Consider the following 14733-nt stretch of genomic DNA (forward strand, 5'->3'; position numbering starts at 1 on the left):
TGTAAAATGAGACTGTTGTGCAAATCCAATGTGCCTGTTACAGAGTAAGTGACCAGCAAAAGTTAGCTGCTGCTGTTCTTGTCCTTTCGCTTCTGTCTTTTCTTCCCCTCCTCCTCCTTTTCATTCTCCTTTTTCTTCCTCTTCTTCCAAAAATCATAATATAATACATTATTATTATTAATATTATTATTATTGATGGCAGGGGCAGGAGTCAAAGACAGACTTGCCTGGCTACAAAGCAGGGTCCTTTCCTCGACTCCACACTGAATTCTGGCACGAGGGGAGAGTTGGTTGTCAGGTGGGTCTGTGCTGTACTTCTGTACCCCTGTTGTCTCTCATATGGCTCTCCTCCACTCCAGATGCCTGGAGCCACCTCTAGTCCTGCTTTGAGAATGCACCTGTCTGAAGTCCAGGTGGCCAGTTCTCTTTCCAGCCAATGTCAGAGGCAGAGGCCACTCACAAGGAAGAAATGAAGTAGAGCTGCTGCACCTCAGTGAGAGGGATGTGTCAGTACATCTTTCCCCCCACAGCTCTGACTCCTGAAAAGTTCATCAATGGTTTCTCCTCTTGCCTAGCCAAAGCTAGAAAGAGGCACTGACGAGGGAAGCAAGGGAGTGGGTGACCACAATCCATCTGTTCAGGGCCTCTGATTAATATACACTTCCCAGGGAGCCACCGGGCTCCTGGACTGGGTCTGATTAAAGCAGTTAGGGGTGGCCCAAATATAGGTTCATGGCAAGATAAGGACTTTCTGGTTTCAGGAAATAGATGAAATCCACTCTAGTGTACACAAAAGAGGAAAACTTACTAGCAGGCTTCAGGGGTGCTTCATAAGCTCAAAGGTGAAAATGTAATTGAGGACCTGGAACATTTGCAGGGAACCTGTGAGATGAACGCTCTGCTCTTGCTGTGTTACAAAGCATGGCAGCTGCATTCCTTCCTCCTGAGAACTGGCTCTTTCTGCTACTCCCCCGTGGAAGTAGGGGCATTACCTGTGCATCAGCCTAGGCACAGGAGGACTTTTCTCTGACTCTCTTCCAAATCTACGTACCAAGGAAGCATCTCTCTTTGGCGTTCTCTGGCAGGTGTGAACTTGACAGAACTGCATATAGGTATTAAGAAAAACCTCTAGGTAGGAATGTGGAAATCCTTATTAAATGACAAAAGAATTAGACAAAATTATGTACTGAACAGCATTATAACTCTACATCTATTTATGCATGTGGTTAAATAATAGAAGAGGCCATAGTGAGATGTATTAAATGGCTCAATTATGGCAAATTTGGTTTATTTTGCTGAGATTGCTATTATTATTAATAATAATTGGCATCTATGATGTATTGTAGAGTTTGGAGTGCTAGGCCACTGCAAGTGGGCCCATTTGTGGGCCAGTAAACTGAGGTCCAGAGAAGTGTGGACCCTGCTAACCAATAAGTAGTAGAGTCAGACTCTAGGTCTCATGATCTTCCAACTGTGCCGTATTGCACCTCATGTTGTGAAATTGACGAAAGTATGAAAATCTGAAAATCATTTCTGCATGCCACAGGAATGTTTAAGGTTGGTGGGGTTCAGAGAGCGAGTCCTGAAGTCATGTCTGTTGAAGGCAATCAAGACGTGGAGGTTTCCCAAAGAACCCAGGAGGAAGGAAGACGTTCAGTCTTCTTTTCTCTGTGTTCAAGGAATGTCTGAGTACATGGCTAACTCAAGCTTCTACGCCAAATTTTCAAACAGAAAAGTGTTACTAAGCATAAATATTCAAGATACTAAGAATATTCCAAACTGCCATGTGGATGCCTGAGTTTCCATTACTAGAGATTATTTCCTATTATGGGAGTTCTCTTAGCCCCATGATTCCCAGGATTTCAGATACTATTTTATGATTTGTAAGGCTCCTGGTGAGAGATGTTAGCACCACTCTGAAAGTTCTGTGATGGCCCCAAACATGATCTACTTTTTTTTAAATTTTTTTTTTAAAGAAATGGAATATAAGACCACATATTGGTTGCTTGAATAAATATCTATGTCTATTTCACCTAAACGTGCTATAGTTTCCTATTTCAGGGTAGTACATTTTTTTCTAAGGTCAGAAAAGAATCTTTTGCCCTGTGTCAAAGACATATTAGTTGGTTAATTATAATTTGTCAAAGACTAAGGAAGAGGGTGGGGAATCCAAGTCTTACTTAGTCCATGGTAATTTTTGCTTTTGAAGATGATAGGCAATCGAGCTCAAAAGCCAGAATGTACCCAGTAAAAGGGACTTTGAAGCAGTACCTGCTGGAGCTTTGGACAGGCTCCCACCATTCTCTACCAGGATGGTCCAGCTCTTCAGTGATGAAGATTTGGGAGCTTGTAATGCTAATGATGTGTAAATGCATTTTCAGCTATTTTATTAAGCTGGCCTTTCCAGGTTCATTATCATTAATATTTATGGCTGGGATATGTTCCTCCAGAGAGTCTGCAAATAGCTCTCCCATTGTTCAAGTAGAATTTATAGCAAGTTGGACTAAAGGGTGGCACCAGTGAGTCCAGGCTTGTACTTCTCATAGGAAACGAAAGCTTTGGCAATAGTTTTGTATGGATGTGGATCTTTAGTCTATGGATTCAGGCATCTTTTAAATAGGGCTAATTAACTATGTTATTACGAATCCAAGGGGGAATGTGAATGTTTGTGTGCGGGAAGGCAGGGGCGGGGTGGTACACATTCCCCAAGATTATATCCTCCCCAATTGCAATTGGTGTTGGCAAGTTTTACTTTTTGTTGCTACAGTCTCTGTCTCTAATGAAGGGTTATAGTGTCCTCTAGATGCAGAAGTGCAGTCAGAGTTCCTGCCCAATAGGATGGAAGGGTCTTCCTCCCAGGAAGAGCCCACACAGAGCCCTGGCACTTGCAATGGTGTCATCTGCACCTGCCAGAGATTTCCAACTGCTACATCTCAAATGGGGCTTGAAATTTCTGGCTGGGCCAGGAGGAAGGAAGTGGCTTTGCCACTCAGCCATGCATCTGCTGATGAGCTCTGGGTGGGCTGGGAAGCTATGGGGAGCTGACAGATTTAGGTATTAGAATCAAATGTTGCCTCTGGTACATTTTATAACAATGAATTAATTTTTACAATTTTTGGGGGGGAGGTGTGGAGCAGGTCTCACAAGAGCATAAGCCCTCTGACAAGATTATAAGCACCAATTCTATAGGCATGACCACTCTGATAGGAACCCACATACCCAATTCCTGAAAGACACCTGACCCATGTTTCAGGTATAATCCTTACCTGTAAAATCAAGGGGTCAACTACGTCATTTCTGTCGTCCTCTCCCTCAGTTATGCCATTTGCTTGCCATCTGGATTCTAACAAGGCCTTGTGTATGTTTGGACCTGCCAGCAGATGCCGAAGCTGTCTGTGGGTGAGTGAGTTATGGTACCCACATCCCACTGGGCTGAAGGATGAGGCGGGGTCCATGATGGTATGTCTGGTCTCTATGTCATGGCATGAAAGGAAGGGAAAGACTGTTATTGAGACTTGCTCTTTGCCTGAACTTTCTCTGCTTACAGGCTGCATCTGGGTCCAATCGGGAGGGGTTCAGGGTGGGTGGCAGGTGGCACTAGGGATTCAGTGGAGAAGAAATACAAATTCGATAACACCTAGAGGTGGAAAATGGAGAACAAGGGATCTAAAAACAGCTAAAAATAAGAGACATGGCAACCAAATGCAACATGTGACCCTTGATAGAATCCTGGATTAAAAAAAAAAATCTGTAAAGGACATTATTGGGACTGTTGAGGAAATTTGAATATGACTGTGTATTAGATGATATAGTATCAATATTAAATGTCTTAAATATGAAAGCAGGGTTCTGTTTATATGTATATATGATATATACACATGTATATCTAGAGAGATGAAACAAACGTGAAATACTAAGAGTTGGTGAATGTGAGTGAAGCTTATGTGGGAGTTGACTGTGCTATTCCTACTCTTCTGCAAATTTGAAGTCTTTTAAAATAAAAAGTGTGGGGAAAATGCTTGAAAGTCAGATATGTGGTAGTTTGGGGAACTGGGTAAAGGGTACCCAGGATCTCTGTGTAATTTCTTATAATTTCATGTGAATCCTCAGTTATCTCAAAAGGCTTAATTAAGAAAAGAGAGGATAGAAGGTAAATATGGCAAAATACTAACATCTGTTTTAATGGGGCTTAGAAATCTGTTATATTTGTTCTGTTATTACTTTCATTATTTTCTGAATATTTGAAATACCTAGTGGGGTTTTCTGGTCAGCCCTGTAAGCATGCATCTGGCTTCAGACCTGCTGCTGATCTCACAGGCTGGTGTGGCAGAAGCACAGTCTGGGATGGGAGGAGGTGCTCAGCTGTGGGGCTGACCCTGCTGAGGACCACACCTCTGACTTTTTGCTTCCCTTGTTGAAGCGGGGAGAGTATCTAGTGCCTCCAGAGGGTCAGGACTTCCTACTTCCCTGGTAGCTCCTGATGCACTCCATGGGATCTCCCTGACATGCTAAGGAAATGGGAAAAAGGACACAGCCCCGCTGATTCTTGGTGTACCTTTGGACTGCAAGGATTTTAGCAAGGAAGCCTGTCTTCTCACGACAATCCTTTGGTTGTGTGTAGTATAAAAGAAAGAGACTCACATATCAGAACTCATTTATTATGTAGCTAAATCACAACTTTATAATATATTGGAAAGGGACTAAATGAGACGTGCCAAATAGTTTAAATGTAAAAATAGAAAACAGTGTCTGAAAGGTCAGTTAGATTGGAATATAATCTTAGTAATAAAGTAAAATGTTTTCAATCTGACATCATAGGACAGGCTGGGCTGTAGCAGATCTATTCACATGGGTTCTGAATGACAATCAAAAGATATTCTTTATCTGTGGAGAGATGTGGACAAAATTAATCTACCTGAAAAATTAAACTTAATAAATGAATACTTCAGCTAATCTGCTTTTCTCTTCAAAACATGACTTGGACTTTCTGTAGACTGATGGTTCCCATCCTGGTTGCACATCAGAATGACCTGTGGAGCTTTCAAAAGCTCTCATGACCTGGCGCCCAGTTCCAGAGGTCCTGATTTCACTGGCCTGGGGTGAGGCCTCAGGTATCAATAATTATTTTTGTAAAGCTCTTCAAGTGCTTTTAATGTACATCCAGGGTAAGGACAAAGGTGGAGAAAAAGCTTCAGTTTGGGGGTTTTATAGATGTTCTAGAGAAGTTTGTTCTAGATAAGATATAGGAGCATGAGTCCTGTTTTGCACAGACATCTCCTAACACTGTGCATGTAATTCCTTCAGGGAAAGAAGTATTTCTATGGTGGCTGTTGTTGACAGGTCAGGTGAATGTATTCTCTCCCAGGGAAGGTTTAAGACCCTACAGTCTGATCTACTCTGTACTTTATCCCCTGGACAGGAAACATTTCTTTATACTCCTGAAAGTCTCTAATGTGAGATCTACATCTCTTAATTATTTTGATTACTGATAATAAGTGCAAATAGGCAAAAGAGTCAACTTCTTCAAAGGTTAAATTTGCCACTAATTCCACAAAATTTCCAGATTGGATTTTTCAGATTTAGACATCTTCATTTTATAATTGAAGAACATTATGAGCCATATTGCATGTTAAAAATCTATAGTTCTTTGAAACAAAGCTTCTATCCAGTAAAGCAGAAAGATGTTTTAAATATGAAATGAAATGCCACATTACCTGGGGCTACCATGATTTCATGTTTCTTTGATCTGATCCTAAGAAAAGTGAGGTCGTTCTGAGGATCAATGTCACGTACTGTGCTCTTGGCTTTCATCGTCAGCTGGTGAAGAAGACCTGCATATTGAACCGTTGTTGAGTTGTCCAACGTTGTTCGAATAGGGATGCCTGTTATGAGATTCACTTTGGGGTTAACATTTTTTAATTATAAAAGGAATATGCACACTGTGGAAACACTAGAATATACTGATGACTATAAAGTGGAAGAAAAAGTTATGGCTGCTATTACTGGTAACATTTTAGCTTATTTCCTTCCGATCTTTTTGTCTTTACATGGATTTTAAAATACAGTTGGGTCAAACTATGATTACAAATGTGACTTTTGCTTTTATCTTCATTTAAATGGTAGCATATACAAGTTGCTCTTGTCAGTGATAATGTCAACAAATTATTTTCAATGGCTGTACACACTATTTTATAAACATATCGTAATATAACTAATTCCCTATTGTTAGATCGTTAGGAACAGTTTTTGTTGTTGCTAATGGTGTGATGAACGTTTTTATGCATACATTTTTTGGAAGTTGTGAATTAATTATTTCAGAACAAAGTTAACATAGTACTCTGAAAAATGCACTTCTCCAAGCAGCCAATCTACAGCCATTTTTCTTTGAAATGCCTGGTCTGTGTCATGTTTCCTCCCCTAAGGCCAGCAATAGAAAGGGATATTGCAGCACATATTGAAGAGTATATCAAAAGGGATTTAAAAAATTTCTTTGTAACTCCTCATACTGTATCTTGCAAACTTTAAATTTTATATCAGAGAATACGGCAGCAAAGGCAAGGTGGTTCTGCTGGGCATTCCCTGGTTTGCGCTCATTCTTGGTTTAAGCATTATTAAATTTAGCTGCTTGTGTGCTCTATTGTTCCATTATGCGCATTTAAATCTGAACCTATTAATTTAACTGGGAAAATCTAGCCAGACAAATATGCAAGTATAATTCAATTCACTTCAAATCAATCTTAGCTCAATTCAGGTCACTTGGTGCTCAGGGCTTATTTTTTTTAACAGGTGCTGTGCTAGGTATTTTACATATGTTGTGCCTAATCTGAGAGGAACTTCAGATTATTTTGAGAACTACCAGATAGCCAGGGAATTGCAAGGATTTTATTTGAAAACGTGCTTTTAATTTAGGGACGCATATGAAGGGGAACTTGGGGTTGCTCAAATTTCACAGGTACATGAATTAAGGCCAATCAGTGAAAGAGGCAAACATAGCTCTGGGTTTTCCCTCACAGAGAATGCAATTCCAGAAATTGTTAAACAAGAGAGGACTTCAAGAGTGCAACAGTATTACACACTAAGGATTTTACCAGTTTTTCATGAAACTCTGAGAACTCCATTCTGACTGTGAAACAGACTACTTGCTTTTCTCTTTTAAGAAAACTGTTAACCTCTGGAACAGGTCTTGCCAAATAAGACAAGGATAATATTTAAAGGAAAACCTGTTCAATAAATAAGTCTTTTTATCAGGATCCCTGGGTGGTGCAGTGGTTTAGCGCCTGCCTTTGGCCCAGGGCGTGATCCTGGAGACCCGGGATCGATTCCCACGTCGGGCTCCTGGTGCATGGAGCCTGCTTCTCCCTCTGCTTGTGTCTCTGCCTCTCTCTCTCTCTCTGTGACTATCATAAATAAAAAAATAAGTCTTTTTATCAAGTTTGTTCATCTGTATATTTATTTATTGGCCTCCTTACCCTGAAGTCAGTTATATCATTCACAGCTGATGAAACATCTCAAGGCCTGTGTCTTTAACAAGCAGCAGGCTGAAATGTAGCAAGCACTCCACCTTTTGAGAGCACCTCTAGAGGACTAGTTTTATTTTGCATCCTGAGGAGAGGCTACCCACAAAGTCTGCAATGCTCAGTGTCAAAACAAGAAATACAACCAGAATAAATTATTTAAAATGTAGATGACAAGATTATGAATCCGGTGCTCAGGCCTATTTAGTTAGTCATTTCATGATCCAAGCCAATAAATAAAACAGCTAACCTTTCTGAATAATAAGTGCACACTGTGGAAACTCTTGGAGTTGTTCATACCCACTACAGACTGCTTGAAAAAAATCAATCAACAAATATTTATTGAGCTCTTGCTTGGTACCATGTAAGGTAATTAAAAATAATTTATTAAGAAGCAATTTTAGCACACAGTATAAAAGTATAAAATTCACTCATGTCTCCTTCTGAGAGGTAGTTACTGCTCCCAGTTTGCAGAAGCATTCTAAATGTGTTCAAATATGTTTGTGTTTGTATTCTTCACTCCTTAATTATATTGTTCTGTATTCTGTATTTTAATTTTTTTCACTTAATACTCTTGGATAATTATTCCATAGAGTACATATAAAGCAGGACCACTTAGGTTAGTGAGTGCATAACATGATTGTTGAATGGATGACTTGTGAACACGTAACTAGTAAATTCTCCTGGTGGGCATTTAGATTGTTCTCAATCTTTGACTTTTATAAGCAAGGCTACACAATATGGTTGTGTGCATGCCATGTCACATTTGTGTCTATGGGTAGGGTAAATCCCTACAATGGAACTTCCAGAACAAAGAATATGAATTTGATATTGCTGAGTTTATGGCACTACTTTAAAATATGGCTCTTTATGGGGCACTAGGGTGGCTCAGTGCTTGCGCATCTGTCGTTGGCTCAGGTCGTGACCATGGGGTCCTAGGATCTAGTCCTGCATCAGGCTCCCTAGAGGGAGCCTGCTACTCCTTCTGCCTCTGCTCTGCCTCTGTCTCTGTGTCTCTCATGAATAAGTAAATAAAGTCTTTAAAAAAATATATGACTCTTTATGATCCCAGTAAGCTGGTAGTCTTTGACTGTAGAAGTATTTTGGTTGATTGCATTTCAAAATATAAGGAATTGGCTGGATGGCTGATAAAATCTAGTAAAATTCAAATAATAGATTATTAGAAATGTCAAGAATATTTAAAATTAAGAGCCGACAGAAATCAGGCTTACTACATAAGAATGCTTAACAGTTATGACTGTCTGTGAAACAAATATATATATTCACCAGTGTCTAATTCAACAATCACTGCTGCAATATTATAAACAATGAATGGTTTTATAAATGAGAAACCAACATTAACAAAGAATCTATTCTAATAAAAACCTGTACCACTCAGCAGTGGGCTAAACTGATAAGTCTACTTTATTGCCATGGATAGAACGCCTATGTTTCAGTAACGGTGAAACCAAAGGACTCTATTCAACATGCCATATGAGGAGATAAACATGGTAAAAGGCCTACATAGTCACGGATAAAACCTGAAAATATGTTAAAATGATTTGTTAAGAATTACACTAAAACCATTAGTAGTAAACAAGAACACGTGAATACCATCTTAGTTAATTAATTTTAGTATTAAGGTTCATGGGTCTTTTGAAAGCAGCAAAGCTGTGCTATAATAAATGACACTTCATCTAAAATTCAGTAGGCTGCTGAAATGGAATATTTTATTAATTCTGATCACACAACTTAAACCATATGCTATTAATAAACATGCTTGTCATACACTCTGGTTATTAATAATCTGACCATAAAAATAAACCTCTATTTTATATTTTTGGGAAAAAGTTAATTTGGCTTTCAGACAAGTGCCCTGAATCCTAACATAATCTTATCCTTGTAGGGGTTAATTAGATAAAGTTAATGGGTATTAAGAATAATATTTTGTTGCCTTTGGATAAGAAAAATATTAAGAAATTTTAGAGAAAAGCAAAAATCAATTGTAATTCCAGCACTCAGCGATGATCACTGTATCCCTGCCTTTTCTTTCATATGTATCTTAAGTGTTTATGTGTGACTGGCTATATTTATGATTAGAAAGTGTTGACCTACTGCTTGTTCCATGCTTCTTTTCACCTAATAGTTTCCCGTAACTCTAAATATTCCTCAACATTTTAAACAGAGTAATGGCTCATCAAGTAAGTATTACATAATTAATTAAAAAATTTCCCTACTGCTTAGATTTGTTTACTGATTTTTCTGTTTATTTATTGCTATTGTATATGATGCATCAGTGAGTCTCCTTTATTCTTCTTTACTCAGGATAAATTCCGAGGAGTGACATTGTAGAGCACGGGGTATGGGCATTTTCAGACATATGATGCATATTGCTAGGATTATGTATTTTCAACTAAGATCTTCCAATGTAACTTGTCAAATGAGTTATCCTTGATTGAATAGTATACCCTCCTGCAAATTCAAATCTACCTTAAATATTAGAATGTGAAATAGGGTCTTTGCAGATGTAATTTTTTAGATGAGGTCACACTACAGGGTGGGCCTGAATCCAAGGGTTGGGGTCCTTATAAGGAGAGAAAACAGAGAGGAGGATACCACATGAGGATGGAAGCAGACACTGGACTGATGGATGCATCTACAAGCAAGGAGTGCCAAGGACTGGAACTGGAAACCAACAGAAGGTGACACATCAGCAAGGAAGGATTCTGTGGAGCCTTCAAAGAACAGCTTGTCCTCGCTGACACCCTTATTTCGACTCTCAGCCTCCGGAACTGATAACTTGCTAAGGTTTAAGCTACCAAGTGTGTGGTACCTTGTTATGGGAGCTGAAGAAAATGAATACATTACCTTTTTGAATCCATACAGATAGCCTAAATATCTGTATTTAGGGGATGTGTGGAGTTATGAACATGCCAGGAAAAAAATAATTTCAGATACAGATAGCCTAAATATCTGTATTTAGGGGATGTGTGGAGTTATGAACATGCCAGGAAAAAAATCATTTCAACCGGAACAATGTGCTAGGGTTGGACCACTTCCTGGAAATATTAGGCATAACTCTTTCTTACCTATAAAGCTGATCTTAAATCCTTTCCCTCCTGATCACTCAAGCTGGGTGAATTTATTATATTCATTTGGTGTTATTTTTCATTTTATTTTATTTGCAAAACATATCCAATATTTTATCTACACATTGAATGTTTTATCTGTCCAAATCAATGAAAAACTTTCACATTCTCAGAATTATTTAATTATAATTATATTAAGTGTTGGGTATTGTGTCAGGGACTTGATCAATTATTATTTCATTTAATGATCACAACCATCAGTAAAGTAGGTTATATTCTATTTTTAATTGATAAGGGATTGAAGTCTGAATTTGGCTGTAGTTTGCAGTTGCTCAATAAACATTTATTGATAGAACTGTGCCAAAATAATGATTAGCTGTGAGATTCTGTTGTAAGCATTCTGCTATGGCAATATGCCAATTTCATGGTTGCACTGTGAATTATGTGAAGTAGCTACTCTTATTTCAACAAATGCTCTGGGATTTGCGGTACTTCTTGCCCTTGCAAATGCCTGAATTATCAATGAACCTAGCAGGAGCCTTTAGAGGTTGCCCCATAGCTGATCAGGGAGTAGTCTGCCAGAGAACATGCTCTGTGGATTGTTAATAGGGATTGTGGAATGAGAGCAAGTTTCTGGTGTAAGTCTATGGATTTCATGGGTGGAAATGCGCTGGTCCTTCTTATACTATGACCACAAAGCCTATACTATACATGAGATTAAAATTGATTCGCCATTTATTAAGGATGGGAAAGGAACAATTTCATTTAAAATGAAGACTGAAACTCTGTATGCCTTGTAATGTTAGAATAAAAACTGCCAACAATGACATCCTCCCTGTCTTCAATATGATAGTTTTATTGTTGCTTCTGAAATATTAGAAGGGTCACCAAAGTAGACAGTGTATAGTGTTTCTTAGGGATATACAGATATTTTTAGACATGTCTTATTCATATTTATATCTTTAATTCTTAGAGCACTTGGTATGGAACAGAGACTTAGATGTTTGATAAGTACATATTATAGCTAAAACACAGAAAATATATGTTTTATTTCAAATTCTAAGATGTCTGTCCTAGGCTTGGCACAACAAGTAGTTTCTCGGTTGGCTTGTGTATATCAAGAAGGCAACCTGTGATATATTTACCTTCTGCATTTACGACCATAGTTCCAATGACCCCTTTATGGCTCTGGATCCTCTTTAGGGTTTCCTCCACCTCTGCCTGAAGAGATCAGGAAGGCAATTAACCAAACTCAGTCTTTGTGGTAGCCCGAATCCTAAATTGAATAATGTTCAGAGACATCTACCCTCCTATCCCTTTAGCCTAAGGTTCTTGATACTATAATCTCAGACCTTTGGAAGAGAGCTTTGAAACTGTCTTGTACAAGCCTGCCAAACTGATAAGACTCCTACATAAAACCTGACATACCTCTGGGCTTGAACTCTTCTAGGGATGGAGAGCTTACTGTCTCACAAGAGCTCACTCAGTTTTTAATATCTCTGTTTGCTGGAAAAGCATTCTCTAAGTTGGACAGAAATCTGCTCCTGCTCTTGTTTTACTCATTGATCTTTCTGTATTCATATGAAAAATTCCTTATCTGTATTATAGCCCTTTACAAAGTTACTGAGCTATATGGTTACTTCCATCTGTCTAAAAGCATCCCTTCATGAGAAATCTCAGTCTTAGTCCTAAATGTTACCTTCTTGAGAGTTCAGATGATTAAATTCAGGATAATCTGTAAACACAGCACAGTCTAAGATTCCAGGATTCTGTTAGTAATGATAGCCTGGGTCTCAGTGCAAATGTTCAACCACGAATATTCAATCATGAGTGATGATGCTGGAACACCATTGGGTTTTAAACTCAGCTTTCTGAATTAATCTTTTGCACAGACTCTATTGTACCAGTTTTATTCCTTTCCACCAATGCTAAAATCACAATCTTTTCCAAACTTGCATATTATTCCTGAGTAATCACTGGATTTTCTGGATTCAAACAATATCCTACAGAGTCACTTGATGAGGGTTTGTGATCTATTTTTTTTCCTTCTGACATCATATGGATGAATATTATGCTACTTTAGTCAAAAGTTTTCTTTTGCACTTGCTGTGGGCAGGAACACTTCCGTCCTCTTTTCCACCACTACAGCAGGTGTTTTCTGAATTTCGGGCATTTGTGTGCGGGACTCCCACTTTTTGCCATAATGAATACCATCTACACTATTTACCTAGTATGCTCTTTGAATTATCTCACTATTAAAAACTTAAACAAATGCATATTACAAGGAAACTATACATCACTACCACAAATGGAAATCTGCTGATTGTCATAAACAGAAATAACCATAAGAACAAAAATAAATGAAGAGAGAACATATTATTAAATTCTACTCCAAAGAAAGGTCTGAGCCTGAGCACTGATGTTCAGGTTAAAAAAAGAAATTACCAAATGACAGTGCTTAAGGACCTAACAGTGCCAGGAGCTTTCTACTGGATATAGTCTACCGGCTGGGAGAAAAAAAAAAAAAAAAAAAAAAAGGAAGAGGAATAACTTCCTCAGATATGATTCACTGTGTTGTTATTTCCAAGCTGTCTTACACAGCAACTTTGCATATCACTTTGGGAAACACTGCACTAAGGCGGAATAGTTATACAGGGGACCCAAAACGAATTACATCTTTGTGTCTTTAAGGACATTGTCCACAGCTCCTTACGACCACTGATTCCTCCTTTATCTTTTTTTTTTTACTTCCTTGTCAAATGCTTCTCTCTGTTGTCAGCCTTTCCCTCTCTTCTTTCAGCTGCTTTTTCGTGTTTTCTGCGCCCCCCAATGCAATCTCTTCATCCCCATTTCCAATCTCCTTTTAATTCCTCTCTTAAAACTCTGCTTTCACCTTGCTGCTTTCCGAACTATTCCCAGGCTCCACTTTCCTTTTCTTCTTCGCTTTCAGTTTTTGCTCTGTCCTCCCTTTCCTCTTTCCTCCCCCCTCCCTTTTTAAGATTTTATTTATTCATTCATGAGAGGCACACCATGAGAGGCAGAGACACAGGCAGAGGGAGAAGCAGGCTCCATGCAGGGAGCCCGATGCGGGACTCGATCCCCGCGACCCCAGGATCACGCCCTGGGCCAAAGGCGGACGCTCAACCACCGAGGCACCCGGGCGCCCCTCTATTTTCCTTCCTTCTCAGCGTCGCCTCCTTCTCCGCTCTCTCTCCCTGTCGCATCTTCCTTCCTTCCCAGGATGATCCGACTTCTCTCCACGTCGCCTCCTTCCTCTTCAAAGTTTCCTCGCTGTCGAGACCCCTCACCCCTTCAACACCTGTCATACCCGCCCCCCCCCCCCACCCCGCCCCATCTCTCTCTTCCCTTTCTCGCCGCTCACACCTCGCCACTTCCAGCCGCCGGAATCAACCCTCCAGAGACCTATCCCTCTCGAAAGGTTTCCCCCATCTAGGTATCTCGTCCCTGTCGCCCCTCCCAAAAAGCTTCTGGAGCCCCCAGCCCCCGCCGCGGCCCCGGGCCGCCCAGGCAGGGGAAGCCCCAGACGTCGGCGCCCCCGGAGGGAGCGGGGCTCCAGATTTACCATCGTGCAGACAGCTGGACTCTCGGCTCAGTCCGGCGCCAACGCTGCCCGGGAAGTCCGCGACGCTTCCAGCCGTTGCTAGGAGACGGGGGAGGATGTGACCTCCCGGAAGTGCCGGTACCCGCGCCTGCGCGTACGCGGTCCGGCGGCGGCCGGGGGCGGCTCTTCCGCCCTGAGGTGGCCTTGACGCCTCCCGGCCGCCGTAGGCCGAGGTCGGGGCCCGGGGCCCCTGGGGCGCTCACCTGGGGGCACGTCGGCCCGTGGGGCCGGGGCCTGCGGAGCGGAGCGGGCCTGGGCCTGGTGGTTCGGCCGTGCATTCATTCAGTCATTCCTTGAGGTACGCCCTAACGGAACACCGCGTCCTCAGTCAAGAACGGCTCATTGACCACCGGCCACGTGCTGGGCGCGCTGGGCCCCGGGGCCCTCCAGCTCGGGCGACGAGCGAATGCAACACCCGAAGCAGCGCTGGCCGCGCGTGGTGATGCGCCCCGGAGCCTGCAAGCGAGGGCCGGGCCCCTCCCCTCCGGGCGTGGGCCACTGCCGGGGC

The 14733-nt window shown here is 40.9% G+C and overlaps 1 protein-coding gene across 1 annotated transcript; it reads right to left on the reverse strand.

The window, feature by feature from the left end:
• Nucleotides 1-4642: 4642 nt before the first annotated feature.
• Nucleotides 4643-14302, reverse strand: DYNLRB2 (dynein light chain roadblock-type 2). The gene is made up of 4 exons (XM_025986462.2): nucleotides 14187-14302; nucleotides 11749-11824; nucleotides 5715-5882; nucleotides 4643-4884 (listed from the first exon to the last, which is right to left on the reverse strand). The coding sequence occupies exons 1-4, from the start codon at nucleotides 14187-14189 to the stop codon at nucleotides 4841-4843; spliced, it is 291 nt and encodes a 96-aa protein (XP_025842247.1). The 5' UTR covers nucleotides 14190-14302; the 3' UTR covers nucleotides 4643-4840.
• Between the last annotated feature and the right edge of the window lie 431 nt (nucleotides 14303-14733).

The sequence above is a fragment of the Vulpes vulpes genome, chromosome 12 (genome assembly GCF_048418805.1).
Source record: "Vulpes vulpes isolate BD-2025 chromosome 12, VulVul3, whole genome shotgun sequence".
Lineage (NCBI taxonomy): Eukaryota > Metazoa > Chordata > Mammalia > Carnivora > Canidae > Vulpes > Vulpes vulpes.